General features: G+C 35.4%; 1 protein-coding gene and 1 non-coding gene across 2 annotated transcripts; one reads left to right on the forward strand and one right to left on the reverse strand.

Moving 5' to 3' along the window:
* Positions 1-112: 112 nt before the first annotated feature.
* AP5M1 (adaptor related protein complex 5 subunit mu 1) lies at positions 113-25,462 on the forward strand. The gene is made up of 8 exons (XM_065941001.1): positions 113-452; positions 6,407-7,052; positions 10,007-10,234; positions 10,802-10,941; positions 11,666-11,751; positions 11,846-11,964; positions 15,017-15,113; positions 18,170-25,462. Exons 1-8 carry the CDS (start codon positions 379-381, stop codon positions 18,250-18,252), a joined length of 1,473 nt encoding a protein of 490 aa, XP_065797073.1. The 5' UTR covers positions 113-378; the 3' UTR covers positions 18,253-25,462.
* Positions 24,072-24,203, reverse strand: LOC136172771 (small nucleolar RNA SNORA72). The gene has a single exon (XR_010664110.1). It is a non-coding gene; the product is annotated as a small nucleolar RNA SNORA72 (small nucleolar RNA).
* Positions 25,463-26,660: the final 1,198 nt, after the last annotated feature.

Below are 26,660 nucleotides of genomic sequence, written 5' to 3' on the forward strand. Positions count from 1 at the left end.
CCGGGTGGCTGTTGGGAGGGGCCGGCGAGGAGGCGAGCAGCGGGCGAACTGCAGAAAGGCTCCCCGCGCGAGCGAGTGAGGAATCGTGATCCTTGCGGGCCACCGTCCCGGAAGTGGGCTCGGGAGAAAGAAGGTAGTTGGTCTGGTGGAGATAAGTTTATGAGGAATTAAAGTGCGGATTCACAGAACTTTCTGTGGCGTGTGTTGTCCCGGACAGACTCAAAGATTTGTCACTTCACCTGAAGAAGTTAGCTTCTCTGCTGAGCCCAATCTGTTTGCAGTGGAGCAGAAGTTGGCTCTGAAGACGCCTGAGAAAGCCCGTCTGCGCTCTGCCTCGGTGGCCACCTTAGTGATAAGCTGATGCCTTAGTGGCTTATCATGGCCCAGCGGGCAGTGTGGCTTATAAGCCACGAACCAGGAACTCCACTTTGTGGCATTGTCAAATTCTCCAGGTAAATGAAAATCTGTATCCTTAGGCGTGATAGATAGGATGGATGAATAGTGTAGCATAGTTTTGTGATGCTGTGCATCCCTGGTCCAACACCTGGGCAAGTTACTTAACCTTTATAACATGTGTTATTAATAAGTGGAGACTGTGATACTACCTCATAGTGAATTAAATGAGTTGATGCCTGGCACATTTTCTCCTGAGTAAAGTGAAGTGAAAATCGCTCAGTCGTGTCCGAGTCTTTGCGACCCCATGGACTGTAGTCTTCCAGGCCCCTCTGTCCATGGGATTCTCCAGGCAAGAATACTGGAGTGGGTAGCCCGTTCCCTTGTCCAGGGGATCTTCCCTACCCAGGAGTCGAACCCAGGTCTCCCGCTTTGCGGACGTATTCTTTACCAGCTGAGCTACCAGCGAAGCCCTACCATCTTACCAGCCTTACCACCTGCGTAAGATTGGTACAGAGGTGACCAAAGGAAAGGAAACTTTCTGAGCAGTAAATGTTTCAGATTTTTCTACTTTTGTTAATAAAAATCGTGCAAGGACATTTTAATTCATTCTTCTGGAAAGTCCTTGTTGGGCAGTATCAGACTGTTACTTTCAGCTTCTTATGTTTAATTCCTAGAAATTCTGTTTACTTCTAAATTTCCTAATTGTTGAAAATTGAAAAAATACAAAAGTATTAAACTGAATTCACTTTTTAAAAAATGGTGTAAGCTGATCTAGTGCCACTTATGTAAAATTCGCCACGTTTTATCAAAATAACTGTGAAGAGAGTTACACATACAGTAACTCATTGTAAAATATGGGCGGCATTTGAGTAACTTGTTTCACCTTTTATTCTCCGTGGTGGGCAGTTTTTGTAAACATTCATTCTTCCCTGAGAAAAGCTCTATAGTGAAGTATTAATAACTAGCTCTGAATCTAGATTGATAAAGCTCTGAATCTAGATTTATCATCTGATAAAGAAAGATGAGTGTATTTTAAGTGAAAAGTGGTAGTCAATGTGAATATGAATAATTCCCTCTTTCCTACCTAAACTATTTCTGTTACTGGAGACATAGAGACTTGGAGTTTACCATTTTCTCAGGGATACTTGGCTTACATTTGTTGTTGTTGTAGTACCTCAGGAGGTTATTTATAATCTTTAATATGGTTCATCAACCTTTTTGGTCCATCCTTTCCAGATACTCCTGCTTAATTATATATTCCCTTTGGTATCTTTATGTCTGCCATTTGTCTACCTCATATGATTGGTGTTATGCTTTTGTGTGTTCATATATATTTAAATTATATAATTTAATGATACAGATGTCATTCCCATTTCTTAACATTTGTCAGATTTCTCAGGATAATTTTCTTTTTTGGCTGCACTGGGTCTTCCTTGCTGTGTGGGCTTTCTTTAGTCACAGTGAGTGGTAACTACTCTCTAGCTGTGGTGCGCAGGCTTCTTGTTGTGGTAGCTTCTCTTGTTACGGAACATAGGCTTTAGTAGTTGCAACTTGCAGGTTCTAGGGCACAGTAGTTGTGGCACAAGGGCTTACTTGCTCCACAACATGTGGGATCTTCCCAGACCAGGGATCAAACCTGTGTCCCCTGCATTGGCAGGCAGATTCTTAACCACTGGACCAGCAGGGAAGTCCTCTCGGCCCTATTTTTAAGAAATATCCAGATTACTTTGTGTTCATCTCCGGCATCACTGTCCACTACTTCAGTGATGGAAATGGGAAATGTTCTAAATCTATAAGATTTAATCTAAATGTCTAAATTGTAGCCACTGGCTACATGTAGTTGTTGAATTTTTGAAATGTAGTTATTGTAACTAAGGAACTCAGTTTTTAATTTTGTTTCAAGTTCAAAAAGCCATGTAAGATTGGCAGCTACTAAACTGGATAGTGCAAATCTAGGCCATTGTTTCTACTTGCTCTGTAGTACTCCAGGGTCTCCATCTGCCACATTTTACATATCCCCTTCTCCTGCTGATGATCTCCCAAATTGCCTCCAACTCAGCTATCAAAACCATGCTGCAGTAGATAATCTCAGTTACATGAGACATATCTATACTGATTTTGACTACTACCAAATAATTAGCTCCTCAGAATACTTTGACCAGTCTACACTCTCACCATCACTATCTCTATTCTTTTCTAACACTTACTGCACTTTTTGCCAGTATTGGTGTAAAGAATATCTTACTTTCATTTGCATTTCTCTATGGCAGCAATGGTGTTAGCCCTTGGGCTTTCCTTTTCTGTGAAGTGCCTATACATATTCTTTGTTTTTTCTTTGAGATTTGCTGGCTTTTTCCTGGTAACTTGTGGGAGTTCGTTCTGTAATCTTGATATTAGTCCTATGTCGTTTTTATCTATTACAGATACTTGATCTTAACTTATTATCATGGTCAATGAACTTTTCATTACTTTGGTTAAGCAGAAACCCTTAGTTTTGTTACATAGTAGTTAGCTCTTTAGGGGATTTGTTGTAGTCTTTCCCTACCTTTATAGCCCAAGATGCCTTCCTACATTATTTTCTCTTGACTTTGTCATTTTACTTATTATATTTAGGCCTTTAATCCATCTATAGTCTGTCTTTGGATGTGACATTAAGTAGGAATCTTTCTTTGTTTTTCTCTGTACTATGGGCCAGTTTTTCTGAATCATCTTCTGAACAGTATGTATTTTCTTCATTGATATGTGGGCTGTTTTGATAGTTTGTTATGTCTTCCATTGGTTTGTCTCAATTCTATTTGTTCTTCTGCCAGCACCATACTGTTTTTATATCTGTGGCTTTGTAGCTTATTTTTATATCTTATAGAGGTAAGATTTTGTATTGCATACAATAACTAGTTTCTTGAAGAAGTTATGCTTGTTTCAGAGTTTTTCCCCACCATTCTCAGAATATTTCGGAACAAAACTTAAGATATGTTTGGGTGGACTTTTCAGCATCTCTATGAAGGCAGCAAGTTGAGTTCAGATAATTCATCTGTCACTTGTTTATCTTGTATCATTGAACAAATTAATTAGTTTTCTTTTTTTGTTTGTTTTCTGACCTCTTGGGGCTAGAGTTAGAGTGAAACAGGTATGTGTATTATCCACATATTTGCCAAAGGATAAAGGCCATCACTTAAGATTTGAGAATCCAAGTGATCTTTTCTCTAACTACTTTTTTCCCCACAACAAAACTTGACTTAGATTCTGGTTTAGAGATTTGCTGTCTGGATAGACAGTAACAGCACCACTCAAGTCTAGCTTAAGTGAAGTCTCTCAGTCGTATCTGACTCTTTGTGACCCCATGGACTGTAGCCTACCAGGCTCCTCAATCCATGGAATTTTTCAGGCAAGAGTACTGAAGTGGATTGTCATTTCCTTCTCCAGGGGATCTTCCTAACCCAGGGATCGAACCCTGGTCTCCCCCATTGCAGGCAGATGCTTTACCATCTGAGCCACCAGGGAAGCCTCAAGTCTAGCTTAGGTTGGTATTTTTCCCTGTAGTTGTGGGGCCATTTAAAGTTCAAGTCCTACTTTACAAAAGGCCTAGAATAAATCTGAAAGGACAAATTGAGTCATCCAACAAAATATTTATCGAGCACATATTGAGGCATCATAAAAGGACCCAGGGGACTTCCCAGGAAGCACTACTGGTGAAAGAACCCACCTGCCAATGCAGGAGACTTGGCTTCGGTCCCTGGATGGGGAAGATCCCCTGGAAGAGGGTGTGGCAGTCCACTCCTGTATTCTTGCCTTGAGAATCCCATGGACAAAGGAACCTGGCGGGCCGCAGTCCGTAGGGTTGCAAAGAGTTGGACACAACTGAAGCGATTTAGCACCACACAAAAGGTCCCAGACTGACTTATTTTTATAATTTCAGTCATGAAATTCTTGCACTTAGAATTTTAAGAGAACACTTAAGAGCTTAATTTTCCCTTTCCTCAATCAAGAAAACACATCAAAATGTAAATGAGTGAGGTTCACTATTACATGAATAACTTTGGATACATTCTCATTTTTCTTTTTAAAAATTATTTAAACACCAATTTGTCTCAGTTCTGTTACTTTATCTGTTCTTGTGCCAACACCATATTGTATTTATATCTGTGGCTTTGTAGCTGATTTTAACATCTTGTAGAGGTAAGGTTTTTATACTGTGTACAGTTGTTTCTTGAAGAAGTTGTTCTTGTTTTCAGAGTTTTTTCTTGCCATGCTCAGAATATTTCAAAACAAAACTTCAGATATGTTTGGTGGACATTTTAACATCTCTATGAAGGCCATAAGTTGGGTTCAGATAATTCATCTGAACCTGATGATAAATCTGAATTATTTATCCTATACTAATAAAATATTAGTAGCATTAGAGAATTAGCAGAAGAACATTCTGGCTAGGTGTGTTCTTTTGCTTGTATGTTCTTTAGCCGTACTTTATTTTACAAACAAGGAAATAGACTTTGGGAAGTTAGGCAGTTTATGCAAAAGCTCTGCTGTGCTTAGTCTCTCGGTCGTGTCTGACTCTGCAACCCGGTGGACTGTAGCCCGCCAGGCCTCTCTATTCATGGGGATTCTCCAGGCAAGAACACTTGAGTGGGTTGCCATGCCTCCTCCAGGGGATCTTTGCACCTCAGGGACTGACCCAGGTCTCTCACGTTGCGGTCAGATTCTTGACCGTCTAAGCCACCAAGGAAACCCTATACAGAAACCAATAGCAAATAATTGATTTTGTTGTGGACTTCGGAGTGGAGAAATAAGGAATAGGGGAAAGTACTTTTATTTTTTAATTAAGAAAATGTGATCTAACATTTTTGTAAATGAGCAAAAAGTATCTCCTGTTTCTCCCAAAAAGGGATGAATTAGTAACTTACTGTTCAGCATAGAGCTTGTAAACCATAAAAGGTTATTCTTATTTTATTCTTTTTGTTACCTCATAGTATCTTCCAAGGCCATATCGATAAACCACTATTACTAAAATACCCTTACATATTTTTGTAGCGGTTGGCAAGAAGACTCAGGGTACTAGTGAATGCCTAATGTGGAGGATTAAATTGAACCACTTTTTTTCTATCCTGCTCTACTAAGATAGAATCAGAAAAAATATCCTGTGGTGGGGTGGGAAAAATTTATGAAGGGAATCAAAAGGTACAAACATGGCTATAAAATAAGTAAGTCATAGGGTTGTAATGTACAGCATGGTGACTATAGTTGAATTATACTGCATTGCGTATTTGGAAGTTGCTAAGACAGGAAGTCTTAAAAGTTTTCATTAAAAGAAAAAAAATGTGTAACTATATAAGGTGACAGATGTTAACTAGACTTACTGCAGTGATCGTTTTGCAACATATACAAATATCAAATCATTACGTTGCTTTCCGGAAACTAATACAATGTTATATGTAAATTATACTTCAATTGGAAAAAGAAGGAGGGAGGAAGGAAAGAGAAAGAGAAGGAAAAACAAGACAAGAAAATCTTCTTTTTAGTCTTACCTGTAACAACAAAAGTGATGTTTCTACCAATGGGAATCCAGACAGATCGTAGTTCCTTAACCCAACAGAATACTGTACAGCTGTAGCTTCATGTATACTAACTTGGAAAAAAGTGAGTTTCACTGCAAAATGTATCATTGTTTTTTGAAAATGACAGTGTGTTTATGTTTTAAACATATACATGCCTTGCCTACCAAGTGGGAATCTGAATACCCAAGAGACTAGGATTTTAAATTAGAAATAGGTATCCTACCTATTTAAAAAATGAACTAAATTCAATTTTTAAAAATAAAAGAAAATAGTACTTTATCATTTGAGATATATCAAGTACGTAAGAGTTTAACATTAATATAATATTTTTTGGTTGTGATTTTCATGTGTCAGTGTATGTATTTGTTATTATGTGTTTTGTTAGTATTTGCCTTATGTTGGTTTTGGACTTCCAGTTTTTGCAGGAATTAATTATGTTTTTACTTCCATCAATGCAGACGGTATCCCACTGTTGAAAAAAGAGCTAAAGTCTTCAATGGAGCAAGTTACGTGCCTGTTCCTGAAGATGGTCCCTTCCTGAAAGCCCTGCTTTTTGAACTGAGATTGTTGGATGATGAGAAGGACTTTTTGGAGAGTCGTGATAGCTGCTCACACATCAATAAAACATCCATTTATGGACTCCCAGTAGGAAGTGAAGAACTCTGGCCAGTTGTTGCTTTTCTAAAGAATGGCATGATATATGCTTGTGTTCCACTGGTTGAACAAACGTTGTCCCCTCGTCCACCATTAATTAGCATTAGTGGAATTTCACAAGGCTTTGAACTTCTTTTTGGGGTACAGGATTTTCTTTCCTCAGGTCAAAAAAATGACAGTGAGCTAAATACCAAATTGAGCCAGTTGTCTGACTTGCTTTTACAAACTTGTCCCTTTGGCACTTTGTTAGATGCCAACTTACAGAATTCGTTGGACAATATTAATTTTGCTTCTGTTACTCACCCACAAAAACAGCCAGCCTGGAAAACTGGAACATATAAAGGAAAACCACAAGTTTCTATTTCTATCACTGAAAAGGTAAACTCCATGCAATATGATAAACAAGAGATAGCAGATACATGGCAGGTCGTTGGAGTTGTCACTTGCAAGGTGAGATTTTCTCTGATACTTGTTTTATCATACCACTTAGTATTTATGGAGAAAAGTAAATTTTGCTGACTTTATTTTACATCATAATGTAACATGCTTGATTCTTACCATAAACAGCAGTCATTAGATGTTATATTCAAGTGAAATTTTATAATGTTATCTTTTTGCATGCTTTACTAAATATATTAGCTATACGCAGTTGACCCTTGAACAGCATGAGATTGAACTGCATGGATCCACTTATATACAGATTTTTTTTCACATGGACTTCTCAACAAGCTGCTTAAGAACATTCTCACAACTTAGTGACTTCCCTTTGATCAAGCAGGCCGTTGAACAGGCAGCCAGCCAGCCACCTGAGGCACAAGTGAAAGCTATTCTTCTTATCACCTAGACTGAAAGGTCACATAGCATCACTTCTACCACTTTCTGTTCACCAGAAGCAGATCACTTTGTCAGTCCACATTCAAGGGAAGTGGAATTAGGCTCCATCTTTTGAAACAGTAATATCAAAAAACTTGTGAAAATATTTTATAGTCACCCTACTTATTTTCCATTTTTTCTAGAGAGGGTGAAATTGACAAATCTTTGACTTAATATCTGAAATCATTTTCAAGGACTCATGTTTTATTTAAACAAGTCACTAGGTTAATGTAGGGTTCTCTGGTTTGAAGTTAAATAATAGGAAAAGACAATGAAAATAACAATACAGTTAGCAGTGATAAGTGCCACATTCAATAATGATCAAAAATAGAAACCCTCCAAAAAAGAAGGCTTATACATGTATATTAATATTCTGAGGTGTCTTTTTCTGTTTTCTTCCTTTATTTTCTGAACTAATAAGCTTTTTATATATCATATTAATGTTGAGTGAGTGAAAGTCACTCAGTCGTATCTGACTCTTTGTGACCCCATGGACTATACAGTCCATGACATTTTCCAGGCCAGAATACTGGAGTGGGTAACCTTTTCCTTCTCCAGGGGATCTTCCCAACCCAGGGATTGAACCCAGGTCTCCTGCATTGCAGGCGGATTCTTTACCAGCTGAACCACAAGGGAAGCCCAAGAATACTGGAGTGGGTAGCCTATCCCTTCTCCAGTGGATCTTCCCAACCTTTCCCAGTCCCCGAATCGGGGACTCCTGCATTGCAGGCAGATTCTCTACCAACTGAACTATATGGGAAGCCCATATTAATGTTAAGTAGCTATGTAAAAATCTAATAGATAAAAAGATTTCAAGAACAGAGAATTAAAACAGTCCTGGCAGACAAATTGAGTCTTTATTTTTCTTTTTAACCTTGTGTGCGAGCAAAGTCACTTCAGTTGTGTCCAACTCTGACTCTTTGAGGTCTTATGAACCGTAGCCCACCTGGCTCCTCTGTCCATGGGATTCTCCAAACAAGAGTACTGGGATGGGTTTCCATGCCCTCTTTCAGGGGATCTTCCCGACCCAGGGATTGTACCTGTATCTCTTACTTTCCCTGCATTGACAAATGAGTTCTTTACCACTAGCACCGTGTTGGAAGCCCCTTTTAACCTTAAAGTGACCTAAAAATGTATGTGTTTGCCTTACACTCTCTTCTATTATGGTCAAAAATACATTCCATTTATTAATTTTAATGGAAATAATTATCGTAAATGTCTCCAACTTAAGGTGTTTGCAGATTATGTCATTCACACCTCTTAAAGTTGTTGAATGCACTTCTCTCTTAAGTTCTGTAAAATAAAAGTAGGGAAATTCACTATGTGTTTTTTCATTCTGTGGTAATGAACAGGGAATATGTTATATATAATTTAATACTAATTCATATCATGGTATTTAAATAACTCTTTAGTAGACTGACCCAAGTTTTATGCTTCTGGGAATTTTGAATTGGCTCCTATTCTTGTATTCCTAATACAGATAAATGATCATGATGTTTAATATAGGAATGAGGGTTTGTTTACTCAAGTATAAGAGGAGCTGAGAGAGTAAGTCTCCGATCCTCTGACAGTCACTAATGACTCCAGCCTAGAGACGAGGATAGATAGAGAAGCCAGAGTTCACGGGAAAGCAGCCATATCTGTGTTACGACCCCAAAGCAGCAGTTCATGGAAAAGTCTATGAAAATGCGGTGTCTGGCCACCACTGACTTCAAGCAGAGCTCAGAGTGAGGTCTGTGAAGCTATCATATCTGGTTTTCATGACTTTCCTACTATAATGACTTCCCTTTCCCTTCTATCTCCTAAATCTCTCATGAGTACCTCTCATTGGCAAACTAACCCAGACCACATAGGGAAGAAGGTCCTGGGCTTCTCTGCATAACAAAGGTAGGCCACGGAGGTGACAATACAGAATATAAGGCTTCACACAACGCATGTAATGAATTGACTTTTTAAGAAGAAAAGAGCATTGTTGCTGGAGGGAATAGCACATACAAAAGCGTAGATACAAGATATGATTTATTCAGGTAAATTCAAGAACCCAGTAAGTCTAGAGCATTACTTGTGGGGTAGAAAATGGTTAAAGAAATAGGTGGGAACCAAATAGCAAAAGGCTTTAAAAGTATTATAAAACTGAGGGGCAACTATTGAGAGGTTTTGACATGGGTACAATAGAATTATCTTATTAAGATAGCTCTGGCATTGATGGAGAATCTCTTGATTAGAGGAAAGTGAGTCTAGATACACTTAGAGGGCTGTGACAGAAATATTTTTTGTAACATGAATAGAGAAAAGTAGTTTTTTTAAGGATTTTAAATGTAAGCAGAGGGTTCTAGGAAGGCTCTCCTGGTCTTTGGCTTGGGTATCTGAGAGCGTAATAGAATCATTATCCAGAACACAGAAAGCAATGAGAATAATTCCTTGAAAGAAAAGTGAGTTAAGTTGTGAAAAGTGCCTCAGATAAATTAAGAAAAGCCTCATCCAGAAGATGACTTCTTCAAAGCTCTCAGTGATATCTGTTTATGTTGCAGTGTGATCTAGAGGGAAGCATGCCAAATGTTACCATTAGCTTGAGTCTCCCTACCAATGGATCTCCACTTCAGGATATTCTGGTTCATCCTTGTGTGACGTCTCTTGACTCTGCTATTCTGACTTCTAGTAGCATTGATGCAATGGATGATTCTGCATTTAGTGGACCGTACAAATTTCCGCTCACTCCACCATTAGAGTCATTCAACTTATGCTACTACACTTCCCAGGTAAGCAACCTTGAAAAAGTTGGCACTTTGGTAATCTTTATATCTATGAATTGTGTTGCTAGGAAATCACCATACTTTTGGTCCAAACAAAACCTTTTCATGAGTTACTTACCAGAAGGTTCAGATTGTTTCCCCTTAATCAGCTTTTTCATAACCAATTTAAGTAACTGCTGACCTGGGAGGGTGGGGGAGTGAAGATACAAGCGGGGCAGCAGGAACTGTGGGCAGGTGTCAGGGGTCAGTATGTCTAGAGCATGTTCTGTGTTGTACATCATAGAGCACCCAGAGGAGGAGAATCTGGACAAGCAAGAGTAGGAAAAAGAATGTATCATACACCTTTGTAAGGTACCTTTCTGGAACTGGAAAGAGATGGAAGAATCCCTGTCCTTAGAAGGAATGTAGCTCCATCATCTATTGTCAGGATGACTTAGAGTAACCTATTAGTCATTAAAGGCGTATGTGTATATAATGACTATATTACTGCACAGCTCTTTCTTCAGTCACCATTGGCATTTTAGACCCATTAACTTGAGAATCATGTAAAAAATGTGTTTGTTTTGTTTCCAGGTCCCTGTTCCACCAATTTTGGGTTTTTATCAAGTGAAAGAGGAAGAAGTACAACTAAAGATAGCAGTTAATTTGAAACTTCATGAAAGTGTGAAAAATAGTTTTGAATTCTGTGAAGCTCATATACCTTTTTACAACAGGTAGGAATAAAATTACATGATGCCATGATTTCTGCCTTCCTCAGTACATTTGCACTGCCCTATAATAAAGTTGTCTTAGTTTTTACCTTATTTTTAAGATCTAAAAATTTTGTGTTATTCAAATATATGTTGATTCTGAACCAAAACATAGTCATAAAAATAATCTCTTTGTTTTTAAATGTCACCATTTTTCTGGTTAAATTTGCTAATAAATTATAAGCTTCAGTCAGTATAGCTTCCTCGGGGGTTATTTTTCTACTGGCTTTATTTCTAGCAATTTCTCTACACTGTACCTATATTAATAAGTTAAGCCAGTGATAAAACCTGGTGAATTAAGTCAATTACAAGATTTTTCCTTACCAGTTCTACTTTTAAATTTGTTCTACAGCATAGTTCTTTTCAGAGGCTACATACTATATAGTAAAAATTCATAGTTTTAATGTTATGTCAATTCATGTGCCTGTATTAATACATTCTGTGTGACTTTGTAGTCATCTTTAGAATTAATAATGAAATGTATAGCATCACCAAAAAGGTTTATTGTGTTTCTCTGTTTTTTGAGATATGATACTCATTATTTATTCTGCTCTATTCTGCAAACTTAAATGCAGATCTGCTTTATGTTGTCCTTGTATTAAGTGACAGTAGCAAGATTTGACATATATCACTTCAAACTTAAATCTGTGATTTTTTTTTCCCCATTATCTCCATTTCTTTTTTAAAGAGGTCCCATCACACATGTGGAGTACAAAGCTAGTTTTGGCCAGCTTGAAGTATTTCGAGAGAAAAGCTTATTGGTCTGGATTATTGGTAAACTAGGTTTTGTGTTTTTTTTTTTCTTTCATTCATTTGCTGTAGAACCTATTTAATTTATAATAGTTGATTGGTGTATTTCTGTTTTTAGGACAGAAGTTTCCCAAATCAATGGAAATTAGTCTTTCTGGAACTATAACTTTTGGAGCCAAGAACCATGAAAAGCAGCCATTTGACCAGATTTGCATTGGAGGTACAGCATATTTAAAGGTAAATATATTTATATGGCTCACTACATTAGAGATCTTTCCTTTGTTTCTGAAGTGCATGTGTCTAATTGACTTTTAATGTTTTCTAATCCTTTTGGGGGTAGGAATTCTTTTTGTCTAAGTCCTCTTCTAGATTTTAGTAAAATTCTATTTATTAATCACTTTCTATTTCACATAATACTTAAATATTTTAAGGTGAAAGAATTATGTAAAATTTAAAACACTTCAATTTAACTTCTTTCTACCCAGCTCTTAAGATACCACATTTGAGATTTGTATCCAAAGAATGTAAGATACAGTCTTTGCGCTCTATGGATTTTTCAGTGATGCTTGTCAGTAATTGATCAGGACTGCCTACTTTTGGGCTTTCAAAAAAAGACTAAGCTCTTCCAACCAAAGTGGTCATGGAAAGCTTTGTAGCGATGAACTTTACGGAAAACTCTGAGGCCCAGATGAGCATGACTATGAAGCGTTGAAGATGGACTAACATTTGTATAGGTAAAGACATGGTTTAATCACGAGAATGAAGGATAACTAGGCATATTTAGGAACCCATGCTAGAAACAGTAGTCACACAGAAGGCTGGATAAGTGATTTATGTCTGGACTGTGGAAGGTTTGAATCTGGCTTTCACTGCTTGTTAGAAAATGTTACACTTTTTTTTTGAGTATGGGAGTGGTCCCTTCAGAAAGTGGTACTTTATGAGGATCAGCCTGAGATGGATGTGAAGAAGATGAGAGAGGAAAAAAGCTAGAGACAAACTTTTTTAGTATTTCAGATGGAAGTTGACAAATAAATGATGCTGAGCTAGTTTAATGTCACAGAAAGAGAAAGAAAGGGAAAAAAAAGAACAGAGCTGTGATAAGGATAAATCCTTTAATCTCACTAATTAAGTAGAAAGATAAGAAATAGTTTTAAGTCAAAGACTGTGTCATTAAAAAAAATTATGACTTAAACCAGGGGCTTCCCAAGTGGCTCAGTGGTAAAGGATCTGTCTGGCTAGTGCAGGAGACACAAGAGACATGCGTTTGATCCCTGGGTCAAGAAGCACTCCTGGAGGAGGAAATGGCAACATACTCCAGTATTCTTGCCTGGGAAATCCCATGGACAAAAGAGCCTGGCAGGCTACAGTCCGTGAGGTCACAAAAGAGTCAGACACAACTGAGTGACTAAACAACGACAAACCAGACTTGAAGCTCCCGGAGAGCAGAGACCATGTGAATCTCATTCATTCATTATTCTATTCTGAACATCTAGTTCAGTACCTCACACATAAATATTTGATGAATGGATAAACATACTTTGAAGAAAGTTCTATTTCTTAGAAGAAATATAGAGAAAGTTGAGAGGGAGTGGGTTTCATATCACATTGTTGCAGGTAATAGCAACTTATACCAAGGTGGGTGTCTAGTAGGGGCTAAAAAATCTAAAGTTGATTCTTAAGAGAAAGCTCAGCTGTTCTTAGGATCTAGGAGTTATCCATGGAAAAGAAATAGTTGAGGCAGTTGAAATGAATAAGGTCAGAAAAAGATAAGAGAAAATAGGAAGATTCAGGAGAATCAGTGAAGAAAAGTGAAAAGGTGGTCAGAAAGGTAGCAGGAAAATCTAAATAGAATAGTATCAAAGAAATCAAAGAAGATAGATTTCAATCTATACATAAAAATGACTAGGGGAAATAGTTGTGAAATCAGAAGTACACTGATGGTATTTCTTCTGTATTGACTTCAGCTGGGTCCAGGAGGTTTGTTTCAATGATGATTAAAAAAATTCCCACTTCTGTATGTTTTTCAGAAAAAAAAAAGTGGGATGTTAACTATGTTATATGTTTTTTCAAAGGTAGGGACTATAACTTTTCTATTCATTTTTATCACCTAACCAGTTACATAAAAAGTAACAGTGTCGTAGAAAGCATGTAATAGATATTTGTGTTCACCAAATAAATTTATTTTTATAATATCTAGTTTTGTGGAAATCTGCCTTGTCATAACTTCCAGCATCCAGAATTATGCCAAACAAGGAAGCCAGAGCCCTTTACTCTTAGATAATTTTGAGTGGCAATAGGGGAAAAAATTGCTGAGGAGACCTGAAAATTATATCTATGCATGTGATCAGTTAGTTTGACAATCAAAAGAAGAAAGATAGGAAATGAGAGAAATATTCAGGGAAAGAAGAAAGAAAAAAGTATAGGAAAACTATCAGGTTATTGCAAATTCAAAAGCTTTTAGCAGCAAAGGTAAGGAGAATCCCAACAAAAGAAGGCTGGTCTGTGATAGACCTTTCATAGTTTATGTGGCTATCACTATGCCTTCAGAGAAGATACTAATGGCCTTCTCTGTTATAGCACAATATATTAACTGGCACTTATACTAATGACACTACATGATCAATTAAATTCAGGAACTTACATTCATTGATTACATTCGTTGATTACATTTTAGAAAAGTTAGTTCTCCATAAGTTAAATTTTGGTTTTCTGAAAAATTAAGTAGAGCATTTTATTCCCTCCAAAACCAGGTAAACTGGTGTTCCCTTTTTAGTAATTACATGCTTGTGTTTGGCTAAAAGGTGTGTAAAAGTACTATGATCTGAACTATATCACAATCTCCTAGTCTTAGAGATAGAAGAGAACATACAGAACAACAGACACCACCGGGAAGGACCAGCAACATTTGCACTCAGTCAGTTCTGAGTTCAGATGCCAGTTCTACTACCTACGTGTTTCCATCTCTGAACCTTGCTTCCCTTGTTTGTGGAACACAGATAACTTGCAGTGTAGATTAGACTGTATATTAGTGATGGGCCTGGTATGTGTTAAGCACTTCATAATGGCAGCCTTACAAAGAAATGACTCTAATGCAAAACGGAAAGATTAGTGTATATGTGTCCATATGTACACTTGTGTACATATGCACACATAAACAATATTATTTGTGATGTTTATTTTGTGAATTGTGTGAAATAAATTCCTAAAATTGTGTCAAGGGAAAAAAATGTGACCATCATTTTTAACCAAATAATCACTGTAACTTGGTACGTTTCTCTTCTTGTTCTAGCTTCATTTTAGGATCTTAGATTACACACTCACTGGATGTTATGTTGATCAGCATTCGGTTCAAGTTTTTGCATCAGGGAAACCAAAAATAAGTACACGTAAGTTGTACAGATTCAAGCCAACTTGGGGGAATTCAAGTGGTGTTATGTTATTATTAACTAAGATAAAATTAAAATGTGAAAGAAAAAGATCAGAAGATAATCCCAATTTATAAAAATTCTGGCCTAATCCATCCTGTGTTAATAGGTTATGTACATTGCCCTCTGCCTTCTCTTATTTATAAAGTGGTCTGAATGAGCAAGGATTGACATAGAGGGCTCCAGTCTAAAGTTGAACTTGCTTTGCTCAGTTTATAACATACTCTTTGACTCTTGGGCAAGTTAGTAAACTTCTTAAAGTTTTCATTTCCTCATGTATAAATTGGAATTAGTAGTATTTATCTCAGGATTGTTATGAGGTTTAAATAAAATTTATATTGATCAAACACTCAACATAATATTTAGCATGTAGCATGGATTCAATAAATATTAAGTATGAGTATTAAAATTTGAAATATTTTTAGCCAGTGTCATAGTCAGTGACCATTACTTAGGACCCTGCTTTACCAGAAGGAGAGCAATAGAAAGTTTCCTGCTTTTAGTGAGTTTGTTAGTTTTTATATATATATGTATGTGTTTCATATACATATATAGTGTTTCATATATATATAAACACATACATGAAAATATAGGTAGAGGAAACAGCAATTTAATTAAAATTATTGAATTAAAACTTTATTTTGGGTCAAATACAGACATATGGCATAAAGCAAACAAGTCGTTAGAATGAGGGCAGAGTTAGTGGAACATAAGTAGAAACCTTTTTGCCGCATATGTTAAGAATAAAACTGTCATATTTAGATAAGTATATCTAAATCATCAGGGCTTCTCTGGTGATTCAGTGGTAAAGAATCTACCTGCCAATGCAGGAGATGCGGGTTCAATCCCTGGTTGCAAAAGATACCCTGGAGAAGGAAATGGCATCCCACTGTAGTATTCTTGTCTGGAAAACCACATGGACAGAGGAACCTGGTGGGCTACAGTCCATGGGGTCACAAAGAGTTGGATCCAACTTAGCAGCTGAAAAACAACAATCTTAAACTAAGGGTTAGGGTCCTTAAAGTAGGAAAGATAGGACAAGACTTTGTAATTTGAAAGTTTCAAAAGATTATAAAACTCAGAACTACTGAATTCTAGGCAATTACTTGTGAATGGCAGTAATAAATCCTATGAGGTCTAACCAGAATAAGCCATATTCTTCACTGCCATAGGTTTTCCCTGTGCTTTCTCCTGTATCACTTTTTGTTTTGTTTTGTTTTTTAAGAAATTCGTACATATGAAAGAATCTTCATAATGCTTTTTTAAAAATTTTTTATGAGGGCACAGTATAGTTGTCATTTTGGACAAACCAGAAGTATTGTCTAAATGTAAATAGACCAGTGTTTCTATGGGAAATAGTTGTCTCTTTAGATAAAATCTAAAATATTTTAAGCAATAAGTATATTGTTAATATTACTAAACATAGTAGTAATTTTCAGAGAGCATAATACAGAATGGAATGTTTCAGTAATATACCTGCTTCTTAGTATATGAATGAAAGAGGTTATTTTAAATGAATAATTATAACCAATCTTTTATTTCCTTCTTTTAGTTTCAAAATATAGCTATCACTTTGTGCAGCTATGTGAGAAACTTTATTTTGCCATCATCTTGACAAGAAAATCTATATTCATAATATACAACTTAGTTCTGATAATAGTTTAATAATGCTAATGATGGTAATTTAAATAATAATAACTAATCTGTATTGCTTACTATGTGCCAGGCTAGTTCTGAGTACGGGCTAACCCATTAATCCTTAGAAAGCCCTCTGTAAGTGTTATCTCCATTTGACGGATGAGGCTGCTGATGGAATGGAGAGATTAGGATCACATAGCTAGTAAGTGGCGAAACGGACTCAAATCCAAGCAGTTAGTCACTAGAGCCTGACCACCTAACCAACATGCTGTTGCCTCTCAGTGTCACTAGATTCTCAAACTGAAGTAACAACGAAAAAAGGCAACAAGATAATGTATCATTGTTGTTTTTCAGTCACGCAGTGGTGTCCAACTCTTTGTGACCCCATGGACAGTAGCAGCCAGTGTCATACACTTATCCTTTTCATTATGAAGAAGATGCATGAAGAGGTTTTGTAGAAAAGGCAGGATTGGATAAATAAAGATGTATGGAATAAGAATTTACATGTGTCTAGCTCCAAACATGGAGAAGGCAATGGCAACCCACTCCAGTACTCTTGCCTGGAAAATCCCATGGACGGAGGGACCTGGTAGGCTTCAGTCCGTGGGGTCGCTAGGAGTCGGACACGACTGAGCGACTTCACTTTCACTTTTCACTTTCATGCATTGGAGGAGGAAATGGCAACCCACTCCAGTGTTCTTGCCTGGAGAATCCCAGGGACGGGGGAGTCTGGTGGGTTGCCATCTATGGGGTCGTACAGAATCGGACACGACTGAAGCGACGCAGCAGCAGCAGCAGCAGCTCCAAATGAGCATTGTCATCTCAATTTTACGTGTCAAAAACCTTTAATTCAAAGAAGTTGTCATTTGTTCAAAACTATTAAAACAGAAACCTTAAATCTGATCAGAACTATAAGAAACCACTAAAGCAGCCTTTGTAAAACATTACTAAAAAGTTGAGAATATATTTCTGTCTATGAAATTTTGAATGCATAAAGAATAGCAAGAATAGACTCAGGACTGTGATGGAGAGGTTACAGAAGGAAACCAATAAAAATATTTTTAATGTTTTTGTAGCTGAAGTAATGGTCTATAAGAAACAGAATTTAGGGAATATGTGAGAAAAAAATTAGCAGGTTTAGCATGAGGGATATCAGCATAAATTTGGCATATATAGGCTAAAAGATGGATTATTCATGTATTTAATAAACCCATACTGTTAAAGTGGTAAAAGTTATAATAATGCCTTGATAAAAACCGAATTGAAATGACTGTCTCCAAGAATTTCCTTCCTTGAAATAATTGTGTTCCAAAATTTTAAATACCATGACTTTGCTTTCTCATTGAATTTTTGTTAATATAATCTTATCTTTTTTTTAGACCGGAAGCTAATTTCTTCTGACTATTACATCTGGAATTCTAAAGCTCCTGCTCCAGTAACATATGGATCATTATTACTGTAATTGTCTCATGTTTAAATGGGATTTATACACTAGTAACAAGTTAAATAATGCATATGCACATAACCTGTAATTGAAAATCATTTATTTAATTATAAATTTTTCTTGTTCAATGTTTTTAGTCTGATTTAGTTTGAAAGAACATTTTAAAAGCTAATATATCCAGTTTTTTTTCCCTTGATTTTACTTAAGTATGATTCAGAGCATAAAATCTAGTGATTCACTTTCATCTCATTTTAGACTAGTCTTGACTTTCCTTGCCATAGGTGCTTCTTCCTGCCCCTGTGGCAGACATGGCTAATCAATCACAGCCTTCTTTCTCCACTGGGCATTCCTGGATTTGGAATCGGGCTCCTTCTCAGTACAGAGCTGCAGGCTGCCACTCCCAATGAATTGTAAATGACGTGTAAGATAAAAAAAAAACTATTTGCTCTTGCAAACCTGAGTACTAAGTGCTAGTACAATGCTTTGTAACAGAATACCAGAGAACACATTAGAAACAACTGTAAATCTCTTGAGAAAATAGCCAATGAAAATGAAGTAAAATCATTTAAATAGTAACCTGTTTTTAATAAGAACTATCCTACTGACTAAGAAAGAATCTACATAATTCTATTTACAGTGCTTATCTCTGTTCTGGAGTTACTTTTCAGGCAAACTTATTAAGCTGCAACAGTAACATCTTGTTTAGGATGTCAGTAAGCATATTAAGAGGTGTGGGATACCTTCTGAAGATGAGCATAGTGTTTTGTGATTACTGAATATCTGCAGCCAAATTTTTAAAGATAAATTTAGATATAGTATTGGTTTTTCTCTGTTTTATTATAATTCATTAATGGATGAATTCAGGTTAAAATTCAAAAGCTATTTTATGGGTGTAGAGTACCACTTAATCTTATTTCAGTTTCATGTAGCACATTGTCTTTACATCTGTCACTCTTGTTTCCTTATTGGCATGCTCTGGGTTTCTTTAGGAACCATCCAGTCATACTCTATCCTCTACCTGTTTTTACAATTATATATCACATTCTGTTTTCATAGTAGCTTATTGTCAAGTTGGACTTTAAAGGAAAGATGAAATGCAAGAAAAGATGAAATCTCAAGATCCTCAAAACTTACTCCATGTCAAGTTTCTTTTTACAGAACAGAAGAGTTATAAAAAATATGCATCACAAATTAATATTCAGTTAAATTGTATCTTGGTTTCTTTTTTATGAGTCTCTTAAGGAAGCTTAGAAAAAGCTGTGAACTTCGTGAAAGCTATGATACTTTGAAATGAGATTGCGTATTAATTTAGGATTTGAAATATGATTTTTAAATTATGGTCAAAAATAAATAAAATTGAGGTCAGTCCTACTCATTATAAATTCCTTTTCTGCAAAGCATTATGGCATAATGTTCTATGTTCAAAATTATCGAAAGTAATGAAAATAGAGTAAATTCCAGACCAGGACTTTAGCTTGTTATTCTAGGCTAATCACAGATAATCAATAGTAAAAAAAACTTTCTTTTTGAAAGAAGAAATCATTTCCCTGAAGTTTTTTTAATCTCTTAAACTCAAGCAAAGTTTAACATTTCACTTATATTAATGGAGCTATTTGTACATCTTGATTGTATAAATGTTTATCCAAGTATAAAACAGGGAAGAGGCATTTCTCTAGTGAGTGGGCTGAGATTCCATATAATAAACCCCTAGGTAAAACTTTATAAGCAATCGGAAAAACCAGTGAATCTTTGCTCTGACATTTCTAGAAACCTGAGGAAAATCTAAGAAGTACTAGAGAAGTATAGGGACGATGGGGAACCTGATGCCATCTGTTGCCATTCCATTCTAACATACCGCTACAGAACTTAAACTAACTCATGTTTTCATCCTGTTGAGATCAGCTGGGCACACTGTGATGCTTTTGATTTTGTCTAGAAACCTGTCACTTCAGGATAATTTCTGAAGACAAAGTCTGTTTCCCGTTTGGTAGGTGACCTGTTTAATGTTTTCTCTGTGTCTGGGAACTCCTTAGTGTAATTAGCGACCTTTGAACTCCACAACTAATCCTGAGCTATTTTGTATTCCTTACTCATCTTTAAGGCTGGACCTTTCTTTTCTTCAGAGTCCGCTGCCACAATTAAAGAAGAAACAGCTGCATTTCAAAGGGATTCCGATTCCAGAAGCTTAATCGTGATTGACATGTTCTTATTCTAAGCTATAAGACACTCTAAGAGTCCTTTCTTGGGTTAAAACTTCAATCATTTTCTAAAAAATTATCCCACTATGGATTTTATTCATTTTCTTTGATAACTATTCTTTGCATTTTTTAACTTGAAAGATGCTGTGCATTTGCACTAAATATGAGCACCTACTTCTAGTTGAAGATTTGGGTGGTGTCAGACCTACTCCAGAGGCAGAATTGCTAAATTCCCTTTTAGTGCCAAAATATGATTATGAAATCTGATGTCTATCATATGGGTGATTATTCTTCAGTAGACCCAAAATATACAAAAAGTGTTAAATTTCTGAAAATGTACTCCAGAAAAGATAGTTCATGATTTTGATAAAACTCTTCATTTCTTTATTTTTTACAAATAGTATTTTTTAAACTTTTTAAAGTCAGCAGTACCCTTAAAGTGTAAGTCAGTCCCCTCACAGTGGTGGGCAATTTTTACCTTTTACTTTTTAAATTTTAATTCAAATGTCAGGTTTGAAGTAAATAACGTGTCAGGAATTCTTAAATTATTTGTTTAAAAATTTTTTAATTAAACAGTCTTATAAAATTAATTTATTCACACTAACTCAATATCTCTAGTGAGTTAAAACTGTAGTTTTATACATCATATGGTTTAAGGTGTTTCAAAGCACAATTTTATACATAGAACAACTGCTAGTATTTTTCTTCTAGTTTTTATTGTCGTTTTTCAGAATCCTTTATAGACATTCACGGACTCCTGCACCACCCCTGGGAGGTAGGTATGTCGAGTTATCATCTAGAGTCTCTGCTAGGACCGCTGCCACAGCACAATGGTTGTTTCTAAGACAAAGGTCAGAAAAGGGATGTTAATAAACAGTCCTCAGGTTTAAGGGACTTTTTTAGGATTACATCTTAAATTCCAACAAATCAGATTTAGGAGTTACTGAAAGTGAAATTGATCCATCCCTCATCCAAACTTTGCAATACTTTCCTGTTCTGACATCATTTAGATAGTTAGCTGTATTATCAGATTAGAAACCATTGTACCAGCCTGCTGAAAGGAAAAGGAGGCAAAAAGCTAAACATGGGATGAATTCTGAACCTTTTAACCTGGCTGAAGTACGTTGGTCCCTGTTATGCAAATACCTTCAATCCTCTGCTAAGTTCAGTGGAAATAATTTTCTTGAATGACAGGTTTATTCAGCAAGGATTCAGTTGGTGATTAATCCCCCTTTGATCTAGGGTATTTCACTTAACTACCAGTTACCTCGTTCTGACAAAGTGCAACTGAGATTAGGGAGATCACTAGAACACTACCAGGGTGTGCATTTATTCTCCATAACCTTTTAAAGCAAGGGCCAAGAATGCAATTTATTTTCAGTATTTGAAGATGTAAAAGTCCTGCCTGCTAAGTTAGAAAGTCAATTGAATACCAAATGAAGTTTATTTCTTACGTAATAGAACAAACGTTTCTTTTTACTTTGCCCAACAATGATTTTAGGAAACTTAGGCTTTGAAGTAACAAAGACTACATTCTAAGTATATCTTCTAGTTTTGTTTCATATACTAGAGTGTATATACGTCGGCCCTGCGATAACCCAAAACTCAAAGCTGCAGCTTAGGCTAAGAGAAATGCTTCTATTTTATGAAACTGCACAGTTTCTCCCCATCCACCCCCATTAAAAACTGTCATGGAATGTGGTAAATCCAATTGGGGAAAACACGTCACGATATACAATTACTCATCTTAAGACTTCTGATTTCAGAGCTTTATTTAACTTCATCCTTTCTTGAGGAAAAAGCTTATGTTCCCATCATGAATCAGATCTTTTTCATAAAGAAAGATACCATTACAAAAATACTTCAAACTCATTATTTTAAATTTATCAAAATAACTTTTCCACAGTATTGCTTACTGTTTTACTAATTTTTCTGCCTTTTTCTTGCTTAACTGGGTATCCTTCTTCCATAACTCTCACCTTTGAAATATTCTATGAAAATATGTACAATATTTGAAGGATAAACTTGTAAGATGTTTCATGCTAGATTTCTCAAAAAATTCACTTTGTAAAACTATTATCAATATCGGTGTCAGTGTTTACCTTGCCAGATGTCAAATTTGGAGATTTATCTCTCGAGTATATTTTGAGAACCTTAAAAGTAGAAACAATGATGAATAACAAAATTTGCTTTTAAATAGTAAATTCTTAATGACTAGTGTTGTTATTATAGACAAAGCTTTTTAAAACACTTTATAGTTGTTCATTATTCTAGTATCAATTTGTAGGTTATATATTTGTATAATTTTCTTATACATCTTTTTGGCCCAGACTTTTATATTCCAATTTCTAAATAGAAACAGTGACTCAAATAAAGGCATATTTAACTTAGGTTGGTGCCAAATGAGCATCTCTAATTTGAATTTGATAACTAAACTTTCTGAATATCTTTTAATAGCAAGTTACTTAATCATGGTAAAACTGAGGATCATAAAAAATATAAGATAGAAGGCAGGATCCCTGACCATGTTGCTAAGAAACTACAATAGTATTTTTAATAATTATACAGTAAATTTTTAGTTAACATTGCAATATATTTTGAAATATGCTATCAGAGAAAGAATATATATAAAACATAGATGTTTATGTGCATGTGTTTATATAATTAGATGTTAGTGTGTCCAGCTTGGAAGGTTTCCCTATGAAATAATTGATTAACGTGTCAGGAAGAAGAATATTCGAAGTCAAATATTCAAATATCTTCCATCTCACCATACTTAGTAGTAATGAAGAGAAGCATAAAATGAGTATTGCCAAAGAACTCTTGAGGTTACTCTTATAAAATGGTTAAAACTAGTATGAGTTGAAAGTTTCTCAACTATTATTATCAACAGCTGTTTTATGGATATGATAACATTATTGTCCATAAATAGGTTGGAGCAGTGGAATGCCTTACCTGTATTACTAGTTTACTGCTTTGAAAGATTATTCTGAGGTCCAGATTGACTTCTCTCAGGCCTTGGCCAATCTGTGTAATTGATGGCAGTGTAGTGTTTAATATTTGATGCACAGCATTTACAGATGGGCAGATGTCCTGGAATGGAAACCACCTGCTAAATTGTTTTTCCAGTAGGACATGTGAAAATTTGTATATCTTAATATTCCATTAAACATTTAAAATGAAGCTATGTTTTGTTTAAATGTCTTCTTTTTAAATGATGGTTTCTATAGAAGAAAAACAGACTGTTTAGTTAACACACTAATAAATAAAAATGAAAACCTCTTAAATTTTTACTTTTTCTTTCAAGGGACTTGAGTGCCCTCTACAGGTTATGGAGATAACCAATGACTGTAATTAAAAAAAAAAAAAAAAAAGCTCCAACCAGTTTTATTAAAAAGAAAAACTGTACACGATTTACTTTTCACCAGTTTGTTCCAGTCTTCTAATGATATCAGAATCACCTAGAACATAAAACACAATAATTTTTCAATTCATTTAATGGTAACTGGTTTTCATCAAACTAGCAATGGTTGTCTTCAAAAGTTATCACACTAGCTGTGCTGCCATTTCTCAAGGTTGATCAGATACCTAGAGTCACAGACGTTTCTCACACAAGATGCAACATATAAATTGGACTTGGTTTATCACCAGCATTTATAAAACCAGACCTAGGTAAAGAACTAGATCTGGGAACACATGCACAGTCTTAACATAGTGAACATTTGACCTGCCCTAATTATTACAAAATCAGAACAGTGAGAATATTCGCAGTGACTGTATTTTTAAACTCTGTGGGTTTTCCCTTTTAAAACCAAATCCTGATGTGATCTATTTTATTCATATTGTTAACTTTGTTAATTTGCCAGTGATTGAAGTAAGAGGGTTTTTTTTGCGGGGGGGGGCTTGCCAGTTTTATAGTTTAGTGTGAAGAATATCATGTTAATACCATTGAATTTTCCAAATCACTTAGCTGGCTTTTTTTTTTTTTTTTTGGTGGAACTCTTTAAATGTTAGAACTATAATAATACACATTCTCTTACAGAAAGCAGATTGGGAAAATATTCAGCTATTTTGAAATTTATTGAAAATGTGGAGAAACACTTGATTATTTCCAGTTACATTTTTAGAATATTATACATTGAAATAAATAAGCCTTTTTGAATATGCATCATGTAAGTTTATTAAATTACATAAGTTTTATTTCTTAATCTTGTTGGTGAGTGGTGATTGGGTTCAAGCTCAAAACATAAGGCCAATTAGAATTTATTTAAACAAAGTTAAGATTGAACAGGTAATGCTTTGGTATTATTGTTGCATAGATCTACTAATTAGAAAGAGTATTTTTACTTAAAATGCAGAGGTTTCATATCTGAGTCACTCATTTCAAAGTACCCATACTTTCTCAACAAGTGTAACAGATTTATTTCGAAAGGATATAGGAATTGTTTTTTTATATGAAACTATAGAACTGGAGCACTGGTGGCACTTCTGATTCACTTAAAACTGCCAGGGAAACTAAATATGACGAGAACTAGAGGAATGACTGGATCAAGTTAATAGAAATAGATCCTTTTGCAAGCTACATAATGATCCTGATCATCAACCTTGAAAAGTAAATTAGAACAAGCAAATTGCTGTTGAAAAATTCTTTCAGCACTGTGCTGTTGCTACTCAGCTAGTCATGGTTCAGCCAGAGGCAAGGAAAAAATGCACTCGGTTTTGCATTAACAAAGGAAACATTATTAAAGTGAATGTTTACATTCTGTTTATTGAAGTGTTCAAAGAATGTTTGTTGCATCTTCAAGCAACCTGCTATTCTCTGACTATTACAGTGCATGAGTGATATTTTAGAAAAAAAAGTAACATTTAACTTAAGTGTTCCTGAGCCATCTTACTTCAAAATATTCAAGTATCAAAAAAATAAGTATCAATACTTTCTCTTTTAAAGATTTTTTTGTCACTAGGAAAAGTATCCTATTAAAAAAAAAATTCATTCACTGGAATACACATTCAAATTATTTCCAAATGCTTTATGTAACTTTCCTCCCAGACTCTGCAATGCATGAGACATAATAAAATAATTTTTAAATAAAAACAGTTATGAAATTACTTAAGTGAGTGTTACTGGATATGTGTGTATTAGAGAATAAGTTTGATAATTATAAGAGCTTTTTTGAGCTACCTCATAAAGACTAAGTTGAGGATTAAACAAGACATCAGTGAAAAGCAGGAATGCCAATCTCACATTTAAAAATTTAGTATGATATGTATTGGTAAAATTGAGGAAAGCAGTAATTAAAAATTCAAAAATTTAGCTTTCATTTATGGGAAATGAACAATGTGAATCCCTTTTAGAAGTAGAAGTGTAGTATTTAATAGGGATCTAAGTATCATTTTACTTGGTATCTTAGCAGATGTTATGGAATACAATTCAGTATTCTGTAATCTGATGGACTGACTCGTTTTTGAGGAACAATTTTCTTAGATTCACCAAGATAACAAGTTGTCAGTCTTCTGTATTTCAGCCTAAAAATCTTTCTGTTATACTTAGCAAAGATTATTAAACCATGCTATAGGCTCTTGAGAACCTCTCTGTCAGATATTTTATTATTTACCATTTCCTATGGTATTTGCCGAGCAGCATATGTTTTTTAAAGTCTAGAAATGATTAAAATTACTTGAGTTAAACTGAATATTTTATATTTAAAATATCCTAAATATTTAAAATATCCTACAGAACTTCAATCTTTGTCCATAATCTTTTAAAAAAAAAAAAAGTTTGAATCTAAAATAAAGCAAATGCCAAGCTTCTAGCTCTGCTTTTGCTAAAGAAATCACCAGGAGAAGTGGTTAGTAAATACTTTCTTAACTGGCTTCTTAACTGGTAGCAGCAAGAGGACTTTTTAATATAAGTGGCTTCAGGCCCATAATTAACAGATTTCCCTTATACTTAAAATAGTCATATAATTTAATGTCACATTGTATAAACATTAAATTTTATAATTTAATGTTAAAGGCCTAAACCAAAAAAAAAAAAAAAAGGTTGCTGAATGGGCTTCCCTGTTAGTCTAGTGGTTAAGAATTCTCCTGCCAGTGCCGGGGACACGAATACAATCTCTGGTCTGGGAAGATCCCACACGATGTAGAGCAACTAAGCCCATGTGCTACAACTATTGAGCCCGCACGCCCTATTACTCCGGATCTACAAGAGAAGCCACTGCCAGTGGA

Source organism: Muntiacus reevesi, chromosome 7, assembly GCF_963930625.1.
Source record: "Muntiacus reevesi chromosome 7, mMunRee1.1, whole genome shotgun sequence".
Taxonomy (NCBI): domain Eukaryota; kingdom Metazoa; phylum Chordata; class Mammalia; order Artiodactyla; family Cervidae; genus Muntiacus; species Muntiacus reevesi.

Coding starts and splice junctions, on each gene's coding strand:
- AP5M1 (XM_065941001.1), top strand. CDS start 379: ATGGCCCAGCGGGCAGTGTGGCTTATAAGCCACGAACCAGGAACTCCA. Junction 7,053..10,006: donor TTGGAGTTGTCACTTGCAAG/GTGAGATTTTCT, acceptor TTTATGTTGCAG/TGTGATCTAGAGGGAAGCAT. Junction 11,965..15,016: donor GAGGTACAGCATATTTAAAG/GTAAATATATTT, acceptor TTCTTGTTCTAG/CTTCATTTTAGGATCTTAGA.